Source organism: Teleopsis dalmanni, chromosome 1 (genome assembly GCF_002237135.1).
Source record: "Teleopsis dalmanni isolate 2A chromosome 1, ASM223713v2, whole genome shotgun sequence".
NCBI lineage: Eukaryota > Metazoa > Arthropoda > Insecta > Diptera > Diopsidae > Teleopsis > Teleopsis dalmanni.
Window position 1 is genome coordinate 18,577,094 of NC_051846.1, and position 25,907 is coordinate 18,603,000.

General features: G+C 31.0%; 2 protein-coding genes across 8 annotated transcripts in view; one reads left to right on the forward strand and one right to left on the reverse strand.

Annotated features, from left to right (window-relative positions):
• Positions 1-25,907, forward strand: part of LOC119665680 (protein furry) — a 95,094-nt gene that overhangs the window by 25,681 nt on the left and 43,506 nt on the right. For all 7 annotated transcript variants that reach the window (XM_038074918.1, XM_038074910.1, XM_038074925.1 and 4 more), the window contains one exon: positions 3,745-3,905. In XM_038074918.1, the coding sequence (XP_037930846.1) occupies positions 3,745-3,905 (161 nt within the window). The remainder of the gene's footprint in view (positions 1-3,744; positions 3,906-25,907) is intronic.
• Positions 9,222-25,907, reverse strand: part of LOC119665710 (cysteinyl leukotriene receptor 1) — a 41,356-nt gene continuing 24,670 nt past the window's right edge. Inside the window, exons 5-7 of the mRNA XM_038074948.1 lie at positions 17,983-18,101; positions 16,861-16,922; positions 9,222-9,434 (exon numbers count right to left, since the gene is read on the reverse strand). Coding sequence (XP_037930876.1) covers positions 9,328-9,434; positions 16,861-16,922; positions 17,983-18,101 — 288 coding nt within the window. The 3' untranslated portion in view covers positions 9,222-9,327. The remainder of the gene's footprint in view (positions 9,435-16,860; positions 16,923-17,982; positions 18,102-25,907) is intronic.

The following is a 25,907-nucleotide window of genomic DNA, read 5'->3' on the forward strand; positions in this document are numbered from 1 at the left end:
GTTTGTTGTGCAAGATTTAACATTTCTGCCATTTGCGTTTGACCCAAAGTGTCATCTCCATCCAATATCGTTTGCAATTCGGCGTCTTCAAACTTTTTTGGCGGTCTTCCACGTTCTTCATTTCTCACATAAAAATCATTATTTCTGAACTGTTGAAACCATCTTTTGCATGTTGCTTCTGATATAGCATGATCACCATATGCCTCGACAAGCATTCGATGCAATTCTGCATCATATGCCTCGACAAGCATTCGATGCGACTCTGCACCACTTTTCTTCAAATGAAAACAAAAAATTAATGGTTTCCGCAAATCATCACTTTCTGGTACAAAATTCGACATTTTTAACACGATAAAAAAATATGATGTTGTGATGTTGTATACTAAATATATTTCACACATGTCATAGCAAACAAACAAAAAGAAATAAAGGCTCGTTCACAACAAATGTTCCCTGTCGGAACATTTGTATCTTTACGCTCATTTCATACCGGTACACCTGGTATTTGGCCATAACAACCCGTTACCGAGTTTTGACCTGACGTAACATCTCTCCCCAGGCGTCTCTGCGGAATGCGCGCCTTCTCAAGTCTCGTACACAAGTCCAGTTAGTGTTCACTCAACTTGATCACTTCACAGATACGGTCTACCTCAACGTCTTCTTCCGCCAGCTTCAAACACCTTTTTCGCTGGAGCATCTTCATCCATTCTCTCGACATGACCAAGCCAGCGAAGCTGTTGGATGTTAATTCGCTGAATTACATCAATATCGTGATAAAATTCGTACAGCTCGTGGTTCATCCGTATGCGGTAGTTGTCTACAACTCGTAGAGGACCAAAGATCTTACGATGAACTTTTCTCTCGAACACTCACTGCTACATTCTGTGTTAACGTCTATATTTCTGCGCCATACAGAAGCATAGAACTGTTCATTAACTTTTGTTTTGCTTTCTTCTTTAGTGTTTAGACGTGATGTTATTATTCGTTCTGATATTGCGTGTCAATCTAGTAGAGCATTTCTAATTTTCCGGTTCAGAAATATACCGACTCCGTTTATGTGTGGATCATCACGATTATGCTTCCCTGAGTATATAATTAATTAAGTCTCGCAGTATGTTTTACCCCGGATTTGTTCCACTTCATTGATGTTAGTTGTACTAATTTTCCTGGTGCAAATGGGGTTCTAACATTCTACTGAGCAAATCGAGTCCTTGTACATCAGCCGTTTTGTTTTTCTTGTTGACATATTGATATGATTTAGTTCTCGAAAATTATAGGATATCTTTAACGTTCATAGTTTGGTGACAAGGTTGCTACCTTACGAGTATTATTTGCTAGCAGGTGATTTTCAAAACTGCTATGATTTGATGTGTGGTTATAGTCATTTCCTACTATACCTAGATGTCGACATGGTTATATCGCCACGTACTTGGTCGCCAGAACTTCTTCAGTGGGAACAAGATGTACCGCGAGAAGGTAGAAGTTGACATTTGAGTCAGAAAGGCAGTTAGAGACACATCATGACACCATACAATCTTAATTAATATATTAATTAATTAACATATATGTCATTAATCATATGAAAAGTATGCCAAACGAAGACCTTTTCAAGCATTGTAATGGTTTAAATATAATATTTCGGAAAGGTGAACATAGCTTTATTTAGTATTTTGAATTCTATGAGGAACTGCTCCTTTTAAAATCGAACTCACTCAACTCAAGCAACTCATCTAATATATTAAAGAAAATAATTTAGAGGAACATATCCGAATGTTTATATCAGAATCAAACTTACAGTTTCACTCGTACAGCTTCTGCTGAAAGAAGCTTCTCAAAGTTAAAATTGATTAAAACATACTTGAGAAGTATGATGAGCTAAGAGAGACTATCTGCATTGGCAATTCTATTAATTTAAGCGAAAATAGCAGCAGAAAATATCTAAATTCAGTGAGGCTTAAAGTAGGCACAATATGGATACATAACAGATATATTAAAAGCTTATGAAGTTATTTTTCCTCTGTAAGAATTTTGCACCTATTTTATATATACATAAGTTCTTCTAGTTACTCAATTTGATCATCTGTGCTTGCATTTCTATATCAGATGGTATATGGTATATCAGATGGTTGTTAGATGTTTTTTTGAGAATTTGGGAAAAAGAACAGGAATTGAATATTTCAATTACTTGTTCTTACTATATAGGTCTTGGTGAGCGAGATATAGTATTGTTGTAATTGAGTTTTTTTGCAACTACAACTTTATTATTGTTAATGCTAAACAATGAATTAAGTTTCTGTGATTCTTCTCAATTACAAAAACAATATAATTTTTATTTAAAATTTGTTTTTTTAGTTTACTAAAATTTCTGTCAAATTCATTTTATGTATCTATGTGTACTGCGTTATCATCACAGTATAATATAAAATATATATAAACAAGTTTAGTTTTTAAATTTTACTTTTTTAAACATTGGGGCTAAGTATGTACAGTCACTGCTTATTAAATGAACATTTTGTTTTAATTTACCGTAACTGCTATACACACATATCTTTTTTAGAGAAACTTGGAATTATAAAATAATTGTTTGAATTTTTATTTATTTATGCATTAATTGTTGCTGAATCAGTTCTTAAACTATTTTTCTGAATCATAAATATTGTGAAGAATATAAATTAAACTTCATTCATTTAAGATTCTCTAATTGCCATATTTCTAATTTCTTGTTAATAATAATAATTATATCAAAATCTTACGTCACTGGATTTTAAAATTTCATTCTTTTTTAATTTTGTAAATTTTTTTTTTGTGAAAAACTATTCTAGATACTGTTATTGACATCATACGATAATGAGTTACCAATTAAACATAAAGAGCAAATCAAAAACAGATAATCAATTCGTTTATATGAGTGCTCATGCATCAAAAATCATTTGTCCTTTTAATTGACAGTAGAAAAAGATTTATGTCAATTAGCATGCTCCTCATGTATATTAACTGCAAGAATGATATATAAGTGATAATATTAAAATAGTAGCGAAGGTTTGAAATATTTCATGTAATGAATATTTAACGAATATTTCTTATAGTGATTTTTTAAGTGAATTTATTTAATTCAAACATAGTCTAGTTGTGCTTAAACATTGGTGTAATTGGCTGTATTTATATATTAAGTTTAAACTTATGCTTATAGTAGTCTGTTCATGTGTAAATGAATCTTGTGCTTATATGTACACTGATTAATTTTTAATAGATTTACATCTTCACATCCATACGCGTACGATGTGGTTGATATTTTGTGTAGTTTCTAAACGAGTGTGTTGGCTTAGTCATCATCATTAAGTATTCATGGCCAGCTCTGAACCATAATTAAATTCAACGTTTTCTATAGATTTTGCATATTTTTTTGCGTTTAGAGTTACTTTATAATGAAAGTGTATATATTGCAACCTGTATATACTGCATTCTACGGACTTTAAGTCAGAGTCTCTATCATAACCGCATATGCAGAAAATCTAGTGTAAATATATAAAGGATTTTGGTTGATAAAATTTGTACTAACGTGTAGCAGTTACATCATATATATATAAATAATGTGCATGCATATATTATAGTATTTAAATATGTATTTACTGTAACATTGAAGTAACTCATACGCAATGTGGTGAACTTATGTTGAAATTCCATACAAGTATACGATAAATAAAAACATTAAGGATAGATTTTTTTTGATTTTTGTTATTACAGAGAATATCCTTGTGATCATTACACTTCCGTTATAACAGTAACGCTTTTGATGACAGGCTGCCCGCGTGTAGAGGTGCATTCCACTGCTTTACAGTTATTACAAATTTTGGATAAGCGCTTTTTTGGTACCGTTGGTCCACTTCACACTGAAAATGAAAAAGGTATGTTGTTACCATATGAAGTCTATCATAATAGCTAATATAATATTTATTATAAAAAAAATACATTATTTAAAATAGTATGTACTTATACTTATTATTTAATTAAATTATATTAAATTAAAATATGTGATTGTAATTTTTTGTATGACCCTAAATATTACACTGATTAAATGAGTTCACAAATTTTTTCAAATGAAATTATTTATTGGATTTGGTGTAATTTGCTGATACACCAAGATTTTATCTATTGATAGTAATATTTATAAGTTAAGCATTTTTTCTAATTAGATTTCTTGTTTATGCTTTGTGACAATAACAGTAACAAAAAATATACATACATGAAACAATGTTTTATGCGATTGAAAACATACAAACGAGTTTGTACGTATATAATTATATTTTCTATGGATTTGAATAATGTATTATTAGAATGTGAACTATCATTTATAATTTCTAAAAAAATTTAAACCTCATAATACTTGTGGTCAGAGTTTTTAAGGGGTGTAATGCAAACCATCACTATATATCATATGTAAGCTTTAAAAAGATACACAAATTTTGAAATAAATTTTTATCACATATAGACAACATATCAAAAAGTTGTATGTATCTTCATGCCGATTTCACTTTGGTACAGTTTTTGTACTGTTTGACTTAAATTATTTTATTATTTATTTTAATCGTAATACACATTTTACTGAATTTATTTTTTATGTAAGTAAAAAAGAAATATATCAAAAAACATATTTTTTATAAAACTTGGAAATAGGAATATCAATCTATCAGTCATTTAACATGTGACTGTTAAGTATTGAGATAAATTGAAGAAAAAAGCTTAATTGTTATAAGACTTTCCTGAGTTCATATCCGTTGGAGGTGCAGAAAGAATTGCACCGAAATAAAGTAGAAAATAGATACTTCTCAGAAAAAAGTTTTTTTGGGACTTATGAATATTGCTTTTAAAGTTTAGATAAATAACACGAGAATTTTTCACCAATATATCCAACACCAAAAACTTTAAGTTGAGCGTTAAATATAACTTGAAGTGCATGCTGTAGTCGTAGGTGTTTTGTTGACCATATTTAAATAATATGAATATTTCTGGGGGACTGAGAATGAGAAAACTCTTTCAGCATTGTGGCCGCGGTAGACCATAAACGCAATTACTTAAATATTTCTATGGTTCTGTTAAAACTTTTTAACATAAGAAGGTTGAACTTTAATGCAGACTTGTAACTTTTGATGAAATTTTGATCGACTATTACACTCCAAAAACCGACAAATAATAAAAACAGGAATTGAAAAAGTTAAAATTGCATTTATAAAAAGTAAAACTTGTGCTATAGTTTAACTATTCTATTTATTTTTAATTAACAATTCACAAGTCTATTTATTCTGAAACTGTTTTATCATTATAGACAAACATGGTCTACTACTGCTATCTTACTACGTTCTTACCGTTTATTTAAACGTGGTTAAATTTTAATTACTATTTTTAGTTAATTTCTGTTATAACAATACCATATATAAATAAAATAACAATTCACATGTTTTATCCTTTTTAAACTTAATTTTTTACACTTCAGTTCTCTATTCTATTGTCCGCGTACATTTCATGAAACCAAAAACTCAATGCCATAGTAGCAAATAAAAAACTTCTGTAGCACTTCCCCGACTGAACAGGACTAAGCTTAGTTAAAGATTAATTAATAACTCGATCGACTGGGAAGCAAACTTTTCAAGACTGCCTTATATTAAGACTCCAAAAAACTATTTTTTAGCTTTTTTCGCCACGGAAAAGGTTAAAGCATTGATCATGAGATTAGCACATAATCGGAAAATTCCACAAATATCCTGCTATTCAGCGGAGTAATCAAAAATGTTAATTGTACATTTTAAAACGATTGGCCCAATTATTCATTGGAATTTGCCAATGTTAAAAATGCTCAACAAGTAAAACATGCAGATGTCGCAATTATTTAATTGCTAAACACTTACATATCGTATGCTAAAAGTTGCGTTTTAAATAATATTGGATTAATTTAACGAATGGTATTATGCACCAAGAAAAAGGTTCGTAACCAATTGCTGATAAAAATTTAGGGTATCGAGATACACGACACTATTTCAATAATAGTCGCATATTAACTTGAGGCTCTATGTTGCTTAAGCAGTTAAATGAGCTATTGATGGAACACTACTGGTGATGCTATATTACTGAATTTATTAATTCGTAATTACTGAGAAAAGTTGCAATTTGCAAATGAAAAGAGTTTTGTTTTTTAAATCTTAAATCACTAGAGTAGGTTGAGGGTTGACGAAGTGACGATCGAGTAATGTGTTTATATAGGCAGCAGTAAATAAGTTGCAATGAAATATTTAAAAAGGTTCGTTTTTATTAGGCACAAAACTTTTCAAGCATCTACTGATCATATAAATATTTAATAAATGTACGTGTGTGGAAAATCAATATAACCCACAAAAAAGATAGCGCATCACTTTATTGATGAGAATTGCAGTTTCTTAGAAAGTTTCTTTCCTTATAAAGATCAGACGTGTTTAAGATCGAAACGGGTTAACATATCAAAGTGACGTAAAGTATTTTTTATTATTATATCGATATATACATATATATATATCGTAACGCAATTCTGTGAAGTAAATAAACTTCTTTTTAAATGAAATTATTGTGTATTTCTATCATAATTTAGTACTAATTGTGTTCAAACTTCCAACAATACTAATAGAAACTTTTAACCAAGCCATTTCTTGGTTAACCAAGCCTCTGTCCAAGCCATTTCTTTGTTTTATTCTTAGCAGCACTTACAAAGTTTAATTTACTATTTACTAATTACACACATTTACAAATATCACGATTGCAATTTTACACATAATTTGTATAGTATTTAGTCCATGATTTTTCTATTGTTTGATGGAAAATTGAATTTTGAAATGAAACAGAAGAAAGGAGATTATGAACATGATAGTAAACTGTTTACTTTGACAGGTACGATGACCTAAACAATGAAAGGACTTTATTTAAATTGTAATTCCATATTTTAAAAAGCAAACAAAATCATAAATGTGTTAACATATTAGATTACAGATTTATGCAATCGTAAATTTTCAAATTAAAAGGAAAATTATTAAATCAAATAAAAATATTGCTTGCACTGTGCATATTTTTTGTTTGTATATACAGAACGCAAAGAAGTTTTTATTTTATATATTTAATATTTATCATTTTATATGTATTTATCAATATCTACGCATTAAAAAACTGTGTTAGTATGACATTGTCACGGAAAGATTGTAATACTATTATAGGTATGTTGTCAGGCCACAGTCTATTAGCGGCACACGCATACAATAAAGAAAGTACAGACAGCTGGAAATACAAGATACTTTGGAATATCGCTTATACTTATGTCATGTTTAAAATGTTTAGAGCTTCAAACAATTTTAAGAATTGAGCTTTAAGCAATGCTTAGATTTCTAAAAAGCGACGACAACCTATATTTTGCTTTTACAATTCTACATAGAGACTTTGTTCTCTATATATGACTGCAAAAATTAATTTAAATTCTTGTTATATATGTCTTTATTCTATTACTCCTGTCTTATAAAACTGAATTTGAATTACTGGGACCCTTTCAAAAACGTTTAAATGATTGAGAGTGGTGCGACCTTGTGAATGGGTCGTCGCAGCACACCCTAGTTAGTATAGATATCCACAACACGAATTCTTCTGTCTTTCTCGGCTTTGGTTCCAATTATTCTTTTCAGTTATCAACGTTGTGAGAAGTGTTATTGTAAATAATTACCAAACTACCAACAGTGACATTGGCTTCAGGTTTAAGCCATTTCTGTCTACGCTGCAAAGTTTGTAAATATTCATGTTATATTTCCAAAACCGCTGTTTTAAGTACGCGAAATGTTGCCAACGCTTTAAATATGGTGTGTTGGCTACTGTATAATTGGTTTCAGGAAAGGTAATTAGCGAAGAGCCTATTAACAAGTGAGCAGATGTTAGAGTTTATCATCGTTCGTATCATCTGAAAAAGGGAATAGCGGCCGGAAGATTAAGATTACTTCAGCTTCAATCGTCACGGTTTACAATTCTTTTAGATTAGAGTACGTCAAATTTTTTAATAACAATTTTTTGAGTTATTTTGAGTTATTACGCCTCCGAAAAACTACCAAAAGGAGGTCCTCTTGGCGGAATGAACTTGAACTCTCTTAGACTTTGTTGACTAAAAAATTGTTTTTTAAATTTCAGTATCTACATAGTATCTACATGCCAAATAAATTTGTTGTATTGCCACAATAAATGCGCTGCGGTATTCTTCGACATGTTATAAATCGTTTTCGGCCTACAAAAAAATTACTAGTGGATAAATATGTTATTAATTCAGTGTGAATTGCCTTTGATGAAAAAACAAAAAATGCTATATATGTTTTGTATAGAACTTAACAACGAATATAATGTCATATAAAATGATCCGTAAAATCAACTCCTGATATTAGATTGCACACTGGTGCAACCAATCGATCCGGTGACAGCAAACCCATGATTTTGCGTAGCAATTTTGGTTTAAAGTGAAAATAGTAAACGCAATTACGCACTACTTTTAGAACGAATGCTTGAGCAATAATTATTTATATTTGAGATCATATTAAACTGATTAAAATTTTAGCGCCAACATAAATGACAAAATGATTATTAAAATTTTTGTACTTTAAATGGACTCACGTCGCTTAATATTTGAGTTTGCTACAAGAATATATAATATTAGTCGAAAAATACGCATAATGATTAGAAATTGTCAAAAATTTTATTAAATATGTGTTCATCGATACAACTGTTTCTAAATTTCAAGATTGTAAATTTTCGTTGCTCAAGGTCTTTTGCGAGAAACTTAATTGTTCTCAGTTCTCGATGTATCTTTTGACCATTCTGCAAAACCAAATCGAAACCTTCAGCTCGCTTGCTCGACAGCTTCGATATACTCTGTCAGTTGTATTTTGTGACACTGCTTAAATTGGCGCAATCTTTAATTTCGATATCAACAACGATGATTTGTATAAGTGATCGAATACGTATACAACGAAAAATATGCTGTTATATATACTGTTAATTTAAAAAATTAATTTATTTCATAATTGATTAATTTTTTTTATTGAAGATAAAATTGAAACATTTAAATCTGTACTCTTAAAATTACTTACATCTTATGTTATTATATACATCAGATAATCAAGATTTGAGTTCAAGACAATACTGTATATAGTGTATATAAAGATACATACTAATTACGTATATAAGTTTAGGTAATTTTATTTAAATTTTAATACATTCATTAACGTTTGTAATTCTATGCTAATCACAATTCATAATGAAAAACTTGTTCTTCAGTTCCGATTACTTGAGAAGATGCATTTCATGTATTTCATTCCAACAGTGTTGTGTCATCATGCGTCGTCTCGTGGACATACCAGTAGCTCCGCTGTTACGGTAGTATTCTGAAACTAGTAAACAAAAAAAGAGAGGTTATGCATGCATGTCATTAAAATTTTGGCAAAAATTTTTATTTTGGTTGTCGAGAAGATGTAACTCTTAAATGCTTTTTGCTTAATAGAATTTCTTTCGAAAAACAGAAAAACAGCTGCCTACAATTAAATTTATTTTAGAAATATTTCTCGTCTGAGTCTTAGGTATTTATAACGGTTATCTGGTTATTTTTATGTACACTTAATTTTGTTTATTGCTTACATTAATGACATTTAACTACTCAGTTTATTTTATTTAATTTTGTTTAATTTTCTTTAAACTGTAATTCTACATTTCAATTAAAATATCGTCAAAAAGAAAGCAAAATTTTTTTGCAAAATATATGTAATAAACCTGCGACCAGCTAACTAGTCAGCACAAATTATGAATATTTCTATTGCGTTTACGTGGGTCGAAACAGTTTTATAATATAAAAAGGACAGCAGCTGCCAAATGAATATCGTAATTCTATTGTCATTTAGAGGAGCAAAAGGACTATACAACCAAAGATGCTAGTGCGTAAGATGATGTTTTTTAGGTCGAAATGAAATCGTGATACAACTTTAAATATGTCAAGTGTGTCGACTGACTAAGTGACTGCATCACTAAACTATACACAAAATGTTGAAAAAGAAACAGAAAGCCTGAAGCATTATTTATTCGCATACTTTTAAGGAAAATTCGAATGTACTCGTGCTCTCGTTGTTTGTTTTCATTCTGGTTAAAAGAAATATTTTTTATATTCATTTCTAAATTTGATTTATATATACTCTCTAGTACATTTAAATTTTTTCTGCAAATTTTTATTCCTAATTTGTTTTCATTCTTCACATTTCATGTATCCACATGCGTCATAATATGATTTCAGAAATTTTTAGAATTCGTTAGTTGAAATATTTAATGAAATATATACTTTTGAATTTCTGTATTTTTTTATATAAAATGTAATAACGATTATTATTAATCGTTATTATGTTATTATCAATATTCTTTTGTATGCCTTAAGATTGTAATAAAAGCAATTATGTATAGAGTAAACATACAGTAGCATTAAATAATTTTCAAAATATAATTTTATTTTTTTTAATATTTTTACAATTTTAATATAACAATTTTTATTTAATTTTAGAAGTAAAAAAAACAATCTAAAATGAATGAATGTTAGTGAAACTAGCAGTTCGTCTTTAGTCCCTTAAGATAGACTCTTTGCTAACTGTGCTAAGAATCTTAGGTAAACGTATGTTTATTTCGGATGCCTATATTGGTAGCATCAGAAGGGAGTTCCCGTCAGCTCCCTATTGATTAATTAATTCAATTCAAAAGCAACTAGTTTAGAAAAAAAAGTCAGAATATATAAAAAAATTTGTTAAAAATATGAACTTCGAATTAATTCTTGCCGAGAGTGACTCGTCTTTATGACGAAAATAAACTATTTAAAATTTGCCGAGAGTGACTCGCCTTTATAACGAAAATAAACTATTTAAAATTTAGACGGATTCGAATAGCAAAGAAAGACAAGGACAACAATTTATTTAATTTATTAAAATTTGGCTGACCATACAACACTGTTTCGAGTATTGCCAACTACTCATCATCACTCGTCGTAGAAAATATTCGAATTACTTGATTAGTTTATAGTCTGTATTTGATTTAGAACTCGTGCCTGCCATATTAGAAACGGTGACTAATCGTGTTTTTCCTCAAGAAACTTGTTTGGTGCATGAAGAAGATGCATGAAAATACAAATCACGTAAAATATTTAACAAGTCAAATAAAATTTTATATATCCCGGCAGGAAGGCAATGAAGAAAATTTTTGTGGCAGTTTTCTTAAGGTTTTTAAATTTGGAACAAATTTATTTATTGCGTCAATAAAATACATTTTCTTATGCTGTGTCAAATACTCATCCCTGCTCATGACATTAAACAAACATCAAGCTCAACAAAATTTACAACGAAGGACTATGGGTAATGTAGAAATCGTGTAGGATACACCTTGACAGTTTAAATATAATATAGAGTTAAAACTGGTTTTGTATTTACTCTCGTTAAAATATCTTAAGGGATATTCCAAAGTCAAATAATACGATATGAGTACAGGGAGTATAATTTTTACATGATTTTAAAATAGTTTTTTTTACATTTCAACTGCTTTCATTTTATGTGAAAGCTCATACTCATGAGTACTCTTAACTATGCTTCACCACTAAGATTGACCACAAATACACTCTGATGTTCTTAAAGTATCTTCTACAAGTGTTGAGGTTTGATAACTGGTGATTCAGTATGTGATGGCATTCAATTATCAAGTGACAAATACACTATCAACCACAGAAGCTAATCGATTTATGTTCCATGCCTTTTATTTTTGTTCATATTTACTTCGGTTACGCTAAAAATTTCATTATGTGTCATTATTTTTGAAGATAAAATTAAAGAACTTCGTATGCATCAGCTGGCGGCAAATATTCATCATTTTATGTTTATCAATGTCGTTGACAATCAACTGTTATCACCATTCCAGCCTAGGAAAAGGCAGCATGTCATAGGCACTGTTTTTGTCAGTTCGCCTGTTGTCGTTGTTTGTTACTGTTGTCTTAGTTAGCATGACATTAAACGCTATTTTCATTGGCTCAATTTTTTTAAACTTTATTACAGTATTGAGTTTAGTATGAAATTTAGCAGGAATTCGTCAGGAAACTGACACAGTTTCTTCTATTTTGTCTGTAAATTTATGCGGTATTTGTTTAAATATTTTATAAATTTACTAAATTGCTTTCAGTCATATTTTCGTTAAAGTTTTCATTAATATTTACTCTCATCATCAAAGCAAATATTTTTACTCAATTAAAAAAAATAAACTTGAAAGTTTAGTTAACTTTTATTCTTATATTTTACAAAAATTTATTTCTTTTGTTAAATTTATTATCAACAAATTTTCAAATATTTAAGTGTGAACTTGTGAAATTTCAAGTTACTTGAGCTTTAGTTGAGTAGAGTTAAGAGTTTTATTACATTTGCTTCTTTGGTTGCTATATTTATATGGCGGCATGTGGCGCCTCTTGTAATTCAATTAAATTATATGAAATTATTATTTTGTCAAATTTGATGCTCATCAGGCCAAGAAATGAAGCATAATGTACTAAGCAAACATACATGGATACAAATTAATATGGAGACTGTTTGAAGAAGGCACACTTGTTGGCTTTTGTCCTAATTTTATTATTGGTTTTATGTTTATAATAAAAATGTCTTTAAGGCTGATATGCGAGACTGATAAAGACTGATAAATCAAATTACATTTTTTATCGCAAACACGTATGATAAATCAACAAAACATTTCAATTTTTCAGCGTTAAGGTTATTGCGATAGGTAAGGGTGGTAAATGTGAATACGGGACTAATAGTAGGCGATTTATAAATGTTAAAAGTTATAAAATTGTAGAGCAATAATTTTTATTCCATATTGTTTTGTTTCTAATTTCCACAATTGTTTCTAAATCGTTTTTGATGTAGTATTTAATAAAAAGTTTTATTTGAAAGAGATTAATATGATATTCAAATTATATTATATTTACTTTTGAAAGCAATATACTCACATTATTATTGCTATTACTTTTCAGTAAATGATAAATGAACATATTTTGATATACCTATATATTTTTGCATTTCCTTCACATATTAATATTGTATTATCTTATGAACATTGTTTATAAAAAAAAACTTCCTTCTATTATTCACCGTTATCTTGCTTTTTTTTTCAACACAAACGCCTCAAATTATCTCATGCGTATGAGTATAAATAAAAACATATGTGAATTTTTATGGAAGAAAACACCAAATAGCTCGCTTTAAACTTCGGTCAGAAAAAACTGTTCGTGGAACATTAAGATACATTAGGATATATAAGATATAGGTATATGAAAAATCATAATTGAATAAAAACCCTTTTGATCCACTTTAACTTCTGAATCCATTAAAGTAAAATAATGAATTATAACGTACATATGTTATTAGAGGATACATAAAGAAATAAATAATAAATGAGCTAAAAAATTGTATATAAGTTAAGTAATTTAAATCAACTATTTTCAAGATATTGAGAGTCTCATACTGCAATATCAACATGAGTTGTTTTCGTTGTTTCGGCCGAAATTCAGAATCAATTCAGAAGTTAAATGGATATTGTAACTATATAGTACTATTTGAACTGTTTAAATGTAAAATATTTCGAGTAATGTACCATCACAATCAGCTATTTTGTTTTCAATGTCTTACTGGAATTAGAGATATAATTTTGTGACCAGAATAATTCACTAGAAAAATAAAAAAATATATATTTACTTTGCGTATTGGGGCTCTATCTTCTACTAAGAGAAAAAGATGACTGATTTCATGATATTCTTTTTAATTTTACAGTTTATTTTTAAAATTGTCGTAAAGCTTCTTTTGAATTAAAAATTTTTTTTTTCAAAATATTTATATATATATATATTTTTCTTTGAATTGCTTATAGTGCATAAATTTTCAGTTATTTTATAATAAAATCAAAAGTTTACTAAATTTCACTTGCTCACAAAAAGATACAAGTAATAAAATCGCAAATTGCAATAAAATTTATATTTATGATATATTTTATAGACAACTTTTTACACGCGTGAATTTTACATAAAAAATACTTGAATTTGTTAACGTCTTTAAGACCATTCAGTGACATTAAAGGTGTCAAGTGATAATGTTACAGTACACATGTCAACGTATTGGAGCTGTTATCCTTTAGGCTTGCATAAACTTGCAATTTTTATTAACTTAGACATTTGAACTGAGAGTGATAATATCATACATAATCCTGGCAGGCGTGTTTTACTCGTACTTTCAGATGTTTTATGCAAATAAAAGCAAAGTAAATTATTTCGGATAAAAGTCTTAAAAACAAGCAATTGACGTTTATTTAAAAAAAAATGTAAATATTAACAACTTATATACACACGAGTGAGATTCAGAGGTAAAAACGAAGCACACAAGTAGGTGTGTCTTAACTGTTTCCGGCACATTAATTCACACACGAAAAGTTTTAAGCAAACAATATTAAAAATTAAAATACAATAAAAAAGTGGTTGAAAAATTTCATTAAAATAAATATAAATAAAAAAAAATAAAGAAGCATTATCATAATATTGATTACAAAAGTTGATTGCTTGCATTTTTGATGACTTGATTGATTACTGTACTAGGTGTACTAGGTAGGCGTAATGCTCCAAATACCAATGCTTCAAATTAAAAACCAACAAAGTTACCACCAAACCAAAGGTAACTATGTGAGTTTCATTCATTGATATTCATAAACCTTAAATTTCAAAAAATGTTTGCTCGTGTTCATGCAATTGGCATCCCTGGTTCTTTAATGAATTTTAAACATGTTAGGATCTACATCTTTATATTAAATAGCACTGTGTATGAAATTATTATCTAGTTTCAAAAAATATGAAATATTTTCCAAATTGAATGAGTTTGAATATAATTCCATACGTACTTCACACATACATATACCTATGTATGTTGTATGTTGAATGCTGGTAAAACAGTGAATTGATAAAAAATTCTAGGTAATACTTAGAATAGATTTTATAAGAATTTCGTAGATTTGATAAATTCCTAGTATATGTATTATGCAAGACATAAATAAGAAATGTTCATTTTATTTTTTTTACGAGAGCGGTTTGATAAGTCAGTGACTTTTTGAATAAAACAAATTCTTTTCGCAAATAAACATTTTATTTTTCTACATAATCATCTTTTAGCTCGATACATTTAGTCCAGCGTTTTTTTAATTTCCTTATAATAAACATTTTATTTTTCTACATAATCATCTTTTAGCTCGATACATTTAGTCCAGCGTTTTTTTAATTTCCTTATTCCCTCCAAATAATAATAGCGTTTGTTTCGGTAGTGACTTCTTCATTCGACTCAAATCTCTTACCGCCCAGCCATTTCTTTAGGTTTAGAAACAGAAAATAGTCGTAGGGGGCTTAATCTGGAGAATATGCTGGATGGGGTAGCATTTCGTATCCTAATTCGTGGATTTTGGCCATCGTGACTAAACAAGTGTGCACACGTACATTGTCTTGATGTTTTTTCATATCCAAATATTCGTGTAAAATATGATGTGCCCGTTCAGTTGAGATACCTAGAGCATGAGCCAATTCACGCACTTTCATTTTCCGATCATCTAATATCATTTCATGGATTTTATCGACGATTTCCGGCGTGATCACTTCTTTTGGACGACCTGATCATTCGGCGTCACTAGTGCTGGTACGACCACAACGAAACTCTGTAAACCACTTCTTAACCATTGAAATTGATAGTGCCGAGTCCCCGTAGTATTTATCAAGTCTTTCCTTAGTTTCAGTGATGGATTTTTGACGCAAAAAGTAATGCTTAATCAGTATACGAAATTCACTTTTTTCTATTTTCGTAAAAATTCACGAGGTTAACTGCTTTGAACGGATATCAAACACCAATTGAACGACGTAGCTTGCTCAAAATTAGAAAATTGCAAATTGGTAGATTACAGCTGACAGCAGCACTGTTGCATTTGGAGTTACTGCGCGGGAAATTCACAAAATTTCCTGACTTATCAAACTGCCCTCGTAAAAAATAAAATGAATATTTCTTATTTATGTCTTGCATAATACCTATACTAGGAATTTATCAAATCTACGAAATTCTTATTAAGTCCACTCTAAGTATTGCCTAGAATTTTAACGTAGTTTTTTTTTTTTTTAATTTTCGAACTTTTCTTCTTCTTGCGGTTTGTTTTTGGAGAAAATTCTACTATTAAAGACAACTTTTGTAACGAATATATCTCATTTATACAAACACATCACCGATGTTAATGACATAAGCTATCTACTTTAAGTCAGAATGGCAATTTTTGAGCATACCTAATTCTTTTTCGATGATTTCAAGAAATTGAAGGACGTCCAAAACGAATAATGTCTTTGATAATATTTCAGTCTTTTTAAATGGTTCGTATTATTTGTAAGCTCATGTTTTAGAGGGTATCGGTATTGATATAGTACAAGTATAATAATTTGAATAATTCTAAGGAGTTGGTATGAAAAAAACAACCGCAGCTCACCATCTGCTGAACAACTTCGTTTGTTGATAAAATTGACATGCACTATTGGATTAAACTATTGGATTCAAGTTCTAACTTGCTTAGAATTTCTTCAAAATTAAGTTTATCAATTGCATGATTTACATATTTAAACTTCTAAGTGCTGTTCCCCTTGAACACTTAAAATGAGTTGTTAATATGTAGTTGTTCAAATTCATTTTCAAATTCATTCATTTAATTGCATTCACAAAAGAATTTAAAGATAATGGCATTTTGGTTTACCTGTAACTTGTGTGGTTCCGTCTCTGTGAGATACACGTTGAAACATTGATAGTACGGCTTTGCTGTTGAAAAATTTAGAAAACATGTACAAATATATTTAAGAATTTGAAGCATTTAATTTTTAGCAAAATAGGTATATTCATAAATTTTTCATTCCTATCTAAATGTAAAAGAGTGCAGTATAATTGATATTTTATTAACTGAAATGGTTTGGTCCTTTATTTGAAAAATAAAATTCGTTTTAAATTTATTAAGTGTTACATTATTGGTTATATTGGTAAATATTTTTTAATGTTTTAAATTTCAATATATGGCAAACGGCTATAGACTATTCACGATAGAATCTGGCATTGAGTTATTACTCAAGTTTAGTTTATTTTTGTTCGTCATAACTTTATTTTATACAGTTAGACAAATCAATTTGGTCTGACAAAAAACAATTGTGTTTGACAGAAATTAAAATCCACTTAATTTATTTAAAAAGAGAGTCGTTTTCTGAATCAGTAAAGAAGTGAGTGATTAAGAATATTGACTCAAATACCGTTCAAGATGTTGGTAAAACCATTTTAATTGGTTTAATGCTGTCAAATCAGGTGAAATCAGGATTGGGAGAAGTTGAACTTACCGATTCATGTAATTATCAGATTTCAGTTTATCAATAAACATGCGGCTTATTATTTATGTCCGCATGACCGCTTTTAAAACCCATTAAATACTCATTAACCCTGTTATAAAATAAACAATCTTCACCATAAGTTTAAATGAGATTTTCTGTGTTGATAATCACCTGCGGGCATATTACGCAAACATACTGTCAATTTAGACATAATAACTTTGTTTATATTCGTACAAATGTCATCACATTTTGGCAATTCATCAGTAAAGGATCTATCTAAACGATAAAGGCAATAAAGGCATTTGTAACTAATAACGCTTAAGCTTGAATGTACTGTAAACCCTAAATAGAAATGTTTTAATATTACATTAACATTTATTTGTAAATTGTATGTAATATATATATTGCGGGCTAGAACAAATCTTTATACCCATATTATATTATATTCCACTCTTAAGTACTTAAAGCGCATCTGCTTTTATAAGTCTTCAAGCTGTAGTACTCACCGAAAATTTTGTCCACTCACACAATATAGTACAAAATTTATTCCAAAATTCGTTATGAAAAGTAATTGAAAAATGTATTGCAGGACCACGGTGGTTTTTTCATTTGCAGATGTTTGAGTCTGTAATATATAATGAGCAGAAATATTAAAATGATCAAAATTGTACAATAATACAATATTTTTAAAATTGGAAATAAAAACAATATTTAATTTGTAATTAATTTTAAATCTGATAAGTGACTGAGAAATATTATTCTGCTTATGATAAACTAACAAATGTTTCACATTAAAATTAATGTATAATTTTGAATTCAAAACAATTCAACATGTCCGATTTGAAAGGACATCTTTTGGAAGTCGAACTTGCGTAATATTAATTATATTTAAAATATGATACGAAGAAATAGTCTAGTTTTATATAAATACTTTTATGAAAATCTACTAATTTATGATTTTCTAATTCTATAATTTTTATACTTTAGTTTTATATAAATAAGATTGAAAATATCAAACAGAATAGTTAAAACTTGTTACTTTTTTGCGTGATCTTATAAAAAAAGCATTATATTGTTTTCTGTTGTTGATTCAACTATATAACACACTTTTTATTAAATTAACTGATAATGAATAATTCGTGTTAATATAAAGTTTCTAACAAAAATGACAATACTTTTAATACTGCTAAGATCTCTATACGTAGGAATACATAATATTTTTTTTTAAACTTTATTACTGAAAATATGTAACTGAACATACTGAAAATACATATTCGCCATGTTTTTGATGTTTCAATTTTTCAATATTATTTATAAAAAAGCAATTTTCAAAACTCATTATATTATTATTTTCTATACATAGTTACTTTCATCATTTAAGTTTTTATTTATTTTCTCAATCGGTTTCAATTACTGTCGAGTACTTGAAACAATTATTCCTAAATTTCTCTGTTTTGAGATGTCTTTTGTCTCTTATCTTAATAATACTAATATTGTCCACGTGGTTTACAAAATTTTAATGTGGGTTACCTTTTATTTTTGAATTTTTTCATGGTCGTTCTGATGTTTCATTACATTTAATTATCGTTAATCAAATTCCCTAAACTTCTTCTAAATGATTATTATGTTGTTTCGTATTTCTTATATTTATCCTATTATTTTTATAAATTTCAGTAGCATAAATCTCATTCATTATAATAAAAAAATTTAAAAGAAATATTTAATTATTTAAATGTTATCCTTTTTAAATAAAATTTTCAATGCCAGAGAATTATTTTTGACTTTTTTCATTAAATATGCGACATTTATGGTACTATGTTTACTTTTCGTTTGATAATATTCCATAACAATTTTATAAAGATTGATTGAATAGTATCCGATTGCATTCAAAACAAATAAACATATACATATATAAAATGTTGTCGATTCATTTTTATCCTTTTCTCTGTTAGGTGTTGCAATTCTTTGCAAGTTTGGTTGAAATATGGTTTGAAATATTGCTTAAAAAACGAAATAATAATATTGTTTTTAAAAGTATGTTCAATTGATTTTATTTTATATACGTATGAGTCATTTGCCACAATGTTAGAGACCTATATAATTAAGTTTCCCTTCTAGAAAATCCAATATTTACACATGCAGTTACTGCCTCCTTATGGCAATTTTTATCCGGATTGTGGTTGATTTACCTTGTACAAGGCATAATTTGCAAAAAACTTGATCATTTTGCTTAGTTGATATGTTAAGTATTTTCTGTTCCTTACGAAAATGTTAACATATAATTATTAAAGAACTCTATGAAATAATTTACTCAGCAAAATTAATGTTTACATGCACATATATTGTATCTATAGGTATGTAATATTATTGAAATATTGACAGGAAGCAATTTAAGCAAATTAATGAAATTGTATATCAATACAGTTTTTTTGTTGTATTTCATGTAGTTTTAATAACACTTTCACTAATTTTCATTCAATATTTAGTTTTAGCTTGTCAGATAACTACGTATTAACTTAATTCAATTTGGTGCTGTTTACTGAAGTGAACATTTTTACAAATATATAACGAGAGAGAGAGAGAGAGAGAGAGAGAGGGGAATAAATATGCCTTAATCTGATTAAGCCATTATTATTATTTATTATATATCCAGTTTATATACTCAGTTATTTAATTTATTATTTAGTTATGTATAGATATATGTGTATTATATATATATTTATAATAATTCTTAATTCACATTAAAATACAGCCTACTATATTAAATTTGCTCAGGGCTAGGCTTTACATATCCATTCATCTGTAGTACTTAAGTAAAAGAATCTAGTTTTTGTTCAACATTTAAGAAATAATCTCAATACAGTTCATTTGTTGTGTGAAAAAAGTAAATAAATTTAATTATATTACAGAATAAGAGAAAGAACATTATATTTACAAACGAATTTCCAAAATATTTATATAGAATATTTGACACTGAAAAAATTAGTATTAGAACAAAGAATATCATGAAACTTGTTCTTATCAATAAAACATATAAATTTACTTCTAGTTATTTTTCTCTTAGTCCCCTTTTTTTAAGAATTAATATTTTTATTTTACGAGAAAATTTAGGGCAATTTTAAAAGAAAAAATTTAAATTAAACTTCAAGTGAAATTGTTTGTCACTTTTATGCTTGAGAAATTATTTTATGTAGGTTGTTATATAAGCACATGGCTACTTCAAAATTTAATTTATTTGTTTAATTTATTACTTGGAATCATTATTTTTGTATAGGTCTAAAGAAATTCCTGCAGTTTATTCATATCTTATGAATATTAAGAACATTTATTTACTTTTTCTTCATTCGTTAGAAAGTTTGATTTAAATTTTTCATTGATATCTTCAGTATGCTTTGTATCACTCCAAATCATTCATTTTTTTTTGTCATATTTGTATAATTTTTTGAATCCCTCTTTAAATCGAATTTTATTTGTAAATTTTTACGATTTTTATATCATTTATTTAAGACTTGCACCTTAACAATCACCTTCGGGACACTTTCTTTAAAATGTAGATTTTATTTATTATATATTAACAATGTGTTACAAAAGTTCAATTGTGCCTAATGTCCTTTATCAATGGAAAATATTTTGATAGGTGTCATATTTTCAAGCTTTTCATTACAATCCTATCTTTTTCTACCCTGCACGCCCTTAATATGAAAAGGGTATGTTGAGTTCATTGAAATGTTTGCAACGGATAAAAGAAACTTCTACATTTTTAAAAGTTTATATATTGCACTTTATCACCATTCTGTTTGCTGTTAATGAAATTGGAATTAGTTTGGTCAGATTGTGATTGTGATATTGTGTATTTACAAATAATTGACCAACTCAAATTAAATCAAACATTAGAGCAAATAATCGTTTGAAAACTTTTACTTTTGTTAGTAAATGAACTATTTTGTACTTTGTCTGAAGGGTATTTAAACGTAGACAAAGTTGAAACTTTATTTTTATTTAAAATCAATGAGATTTAAAGTACACAAAGACACTAAATAGAAATATAAATATAAATATTAGTAGGTATATTTGTAACGTAATGTGTGCCAATAAATTTAAATAAATAAGAATAGTGACAGTTCCGAAAAGCTATATGTAACCATTGCTTTGATTAGTTATTATATATGGTGGGACGTTGGGACAGCGCACTGTCCAACAAGTGGCCCCACTGAAGTGAAGGATTAGTCGAAGTAGACCACGAAACGACTTGGGTCCTTTTTCGTCCTTCGATTCTCGGATGTTGTTATTGAGTTAAAGCTGGAGTGGCTTCCGTTCGCATAACTACATCTTTTGTTAATGCAAGCATCTCATTTAGCTTGAGGTTTCCTGCCAAGTCGTCACCAACCCAATGGTGTCCCAAGACAGTCTTCCTCCTACTTGCCAGTGCTGGACATTGGCACAATATATGCACCGCTGTCTCCTTTTCTTCTAGACATAGTCTGCAAGTGTCTTCCTCAGCTAGAGTTATCTTTTTGAGGTGATACTTGAAGTTGCCATGTCCAGTAATTAGTGAGGTCAGCCAGCTTAGAGTGCTCCGCGAATAGCTAAGCACTTTTATCGCTTCCCTGGCCCACGGTTTAGGTAACATGAGTTTGGTCTGTCTACAAGTGCTCAACTCTCTCCATCTATTAAGATGAAGTGAGATTATCCACTTATTGACATAGGCTGCCGTCATGCTGTACCCCAATGGTATTCTGGGCTCCGGGCCACAGAAATTATGGCTTGATCCTTGCTTTGCAAGTTCATCTGCCTTCTCGTTTTGCTCAATACCGATGTGTCCTTTAACCCACATGATCGTCATCTCATTTCCATGAGCACATTCCATGAGCTTCGTTACACATTCTTGTACTAAGCTGTTAGTTATGTATGTCTTTTGCATGCTTTTGATAACTGCTTGGTTGTCCAGCGCTATCAGAATCTTTTTCTGATATACCTGACAATCCAATAGGTGATCCAGAGCATGTGAGACCGCCATAAGTTCCGCTTGATAGACGGAAACATATATTCCTAGATGTAGAGTGCACGTTAGATTTAGCTCTTTCGAGTAAACCCCAGCACCAGCTCTGCCATCCATTAAGGAGCCATCGGTAAATATGCAAATGTCATTCCTTCCACATTCATTATGTAGAAGGCCGTCTACTATCAGTGTTCTGTAGGACACTTCTGCCCCATAAACCCTCCTCATAGTCTCCAATGGCATCTGCGTTTCCTTGACCGCGGCCTGGACGAGATCAAGAATCTTACGATGGCCCACTAATTTTCCGAAGTTGTTCCACGTGGAGCTCCGGTTCATGCGAATTGCTGCCAGTGCCGCCGTTTTCTTTATATGTAAATCCAACGGAAGCAAGCCTAGCATCGCCTCTAATGCCGGTGTTGGTGTAGTTCGCATAGCGCCTGTTATTCCAACACAGGCTAGTCGCTGGACTCTATCTAACTTCGTCTTTATTGTCTTTTGGGTGACTTTACACCACCAGACAACTGACGCATATGTTATAATAGGTCTGACCATCATGGTATAGATCCAGTGCATCGATTTTGGGGATATCCCCCATCGTCTTCCGCACACTCTCTTACATTGAAATAGAGCTCTTTTCGCTTTCCTGATCTTTTCATCCACATGTTCATTCCAAGTCAGTTTATTATCTAGGATAACACCTAGATACTTCACCGACTTTGATATGCGAATGTTATTATCAAAAAGTTGTAAAGGCTCCATTGACAGACTTCTCTTCCTCGTGAAGAGGATAGTGTCTGATTTCGTGATTGATGGCCAGGCCTTGTTCCCTACACCATTTTTCGACGCATTTGAGAGCACCTCTCATCACGTTTCTAATGGTGTCTGGGAACTTGCCATTCACCATCAGTGCTATATCGTCCGCATACCCAATTGTTTGTATGCCTTTGAAGTCAAGCTGTTGAAGTAGAGAGTCTATGGTCACGTTCCACAGAAATGGTGAAAGCACCCCTCCCTGTGGGCAGCCTCTGACTGTTCTGCCTCTCAGTCTATGTCTTCCATTTTGTAGGTTTACTGCTCTTTGCCTTAACATGAAATCTATCCATCCAATAATGATTGAACCGACTTCTCGGTCAGCTAGAGCAGATTTTAATTTATCAAAGCTTACTTTGTCAAAGGCTCCTTCGATGTCCATCATGATGGCCATCGAAATGCCTCCTGAAGTCAGCTCTCTCTCAGCTGTCCTCACGACTTCGTGCAGGGCAGTCTCTGTTGATCTCCCCGCCCTATAGGCATGTTGACATCTGCTTAAAGGATATTTCATTAGCGTGGTGCATTCTAGGTAGTCCACTATTACCTTTTCCATAGCTTTAAGCATGAAAGAGGTAAGGCTAACTGGCCTGAATGACTTTGCTTCTGTGTAATCCTTTTTTCCTGGCTTTGGTAGAAAAGTCACCCTTGACTCTCTCCAAGCTTTAGGGACGTACCTTGTTGCCAGTGACGTCCTGAATATCTCCGTGAGCCTAACTGCGAGCAGGTCAATTCCCCATCGCAGGAGTGCTGGAAATATGCCATCCAACCCCGGTGACTTAAATGGAGCGAATGTCAAAATGGCATTCCTAACTGCATTTATGGTCACTATCCGTTCTGCATCAAATCTTTCCTCTCTGTTCATTCCCCTTTTGGGAGATGGCCAGTGATCATCAAATTTGAAGCTTCCTGGAAAATGGATCTCCATGAGAGTACTCAATGACTCACCTACTGTCTCCGTCATTGTACCATCCTTCTTTCGGATTAAACCAAGTCTTGAGACCGGATCTTTGGTGACCATCTTTTGTAACCGACTTACTTCAGAGGTCCCCTTCATGCTCGAACAGAAATTCCTCCACGACTCCCGTTTCCGGTTGCGTAGTGCTTTCTTAAATTCACGCTTTTTGGCCTTATACAAGTCCCATGATTCGGAGTTCTTCTCCCTCATGTATTTATTAAAGGCTTTCCTTGTCTCCTTTTTTATTACATCAAGATCCTGACTCCACCAAGGTGTCGATGACTTTTCTGCAATGCTAGTTTGGGGACAAGCGTTTTCGAATGCATTAATCATCGCAGCAGTAATTGCTTTGACTTCTGTCTCTACATTCCATGTGGTCTTGAGTTTCCTCAACGGCCTGTTTTGTAATAATTCCGTCAACAACGTCAAGTAAGTTACCTGATTCGTATTCTCAGGAATTCTTACTAGCCTCTGACTATTAGTGCGTTTCGGACGACAGAGTATTTCAAAATGTATAGCCCGATGATCCGACATTGTTAGTCTATCAGCGACCCTCCATTTCTCAATTTTCTGTGTCATTGCGCCTGAGCACAGGGTTAGGTCAATAACTTCTGACCTTCGTGCGTCAACGAAGGTAGGTTCTAACCCCCTGTTTACAATCATCAGATTGTATTTTTCAACAAACTCGAGGAGAGATTCCCCTCTGTTGTTATTATCGCTGCTACCCCACACAATGTTGTGTGCGTTCGCATCACATCCTATGACAATTTCTAGCCTTTTCGTCCTACAATACTCCATCAGTCTGATTACCTCCTGACTGGGAGGTGGTTCAGTAGAGTCGTATGGTAGATAGGCTGACGCCACGATAAAGGTATTTGCATCACTCCCTACTCTTACCGTAGTAAGATCTGGTGAGCATAGATGAGGCAATTGGATGCATTGTATCCCCTTCCTCACCATTATGCATGTCCTTATTTTACCAGCTGCCTGTGGAAAGAACAGCGTGGCAACTGATGTACCAAGTCCCATAATAGCGTTTTGAACAATCCAGGGCTCTTGAATCAGTAGTATGTCCAACTTTTCTTCGTCAAAGTGTCGCAGGATCATTGCTGATGCTGCTTTACTGTGATGAATATTCAGTTGTTCAACCTTTATGTTTTTTCTGGTATGGGCCCACCCGCCTCCCTAACGGTCTACACAGACCCGCTAGCCCCATACCAGAGGCGTTGTCTTGCTCGTCGTGCATCCCTTTAGAATTTCACTTTGGCTTGATCAAGACCACAGTTGAGCCTACCCCCTGCGGTCTTAATCGCCTCCGCGTCTTCTTTCGGGCACCACACTGTGAGCCTGACGCCAGCACTGCTCTCCTCGCCAAACTTGTTGAAGTTAGTAACTCTCCACTTTGAAGTGTCCTTAACACAGCTGTTTTGCTTCTGCAGTCTGCTAAGAATACTTTCCTTGCCTACGGTAGAGTCGTACACAAAAATAAGTAATCTTCTTTCGTTGCGCAACGCCGTTAGCGTGTCAGCCGTCAGCTTAGCTTCAGGCCAAAGGCCTTCCAACTTAGTTACCGTGCTGATTAGCCATGCCTTTGACTGTTGGTTCTTACACTTAATGGTAATGTACCCATCCTCAAGGCGAGCGTTGCCAACAAACCCTATGTCACC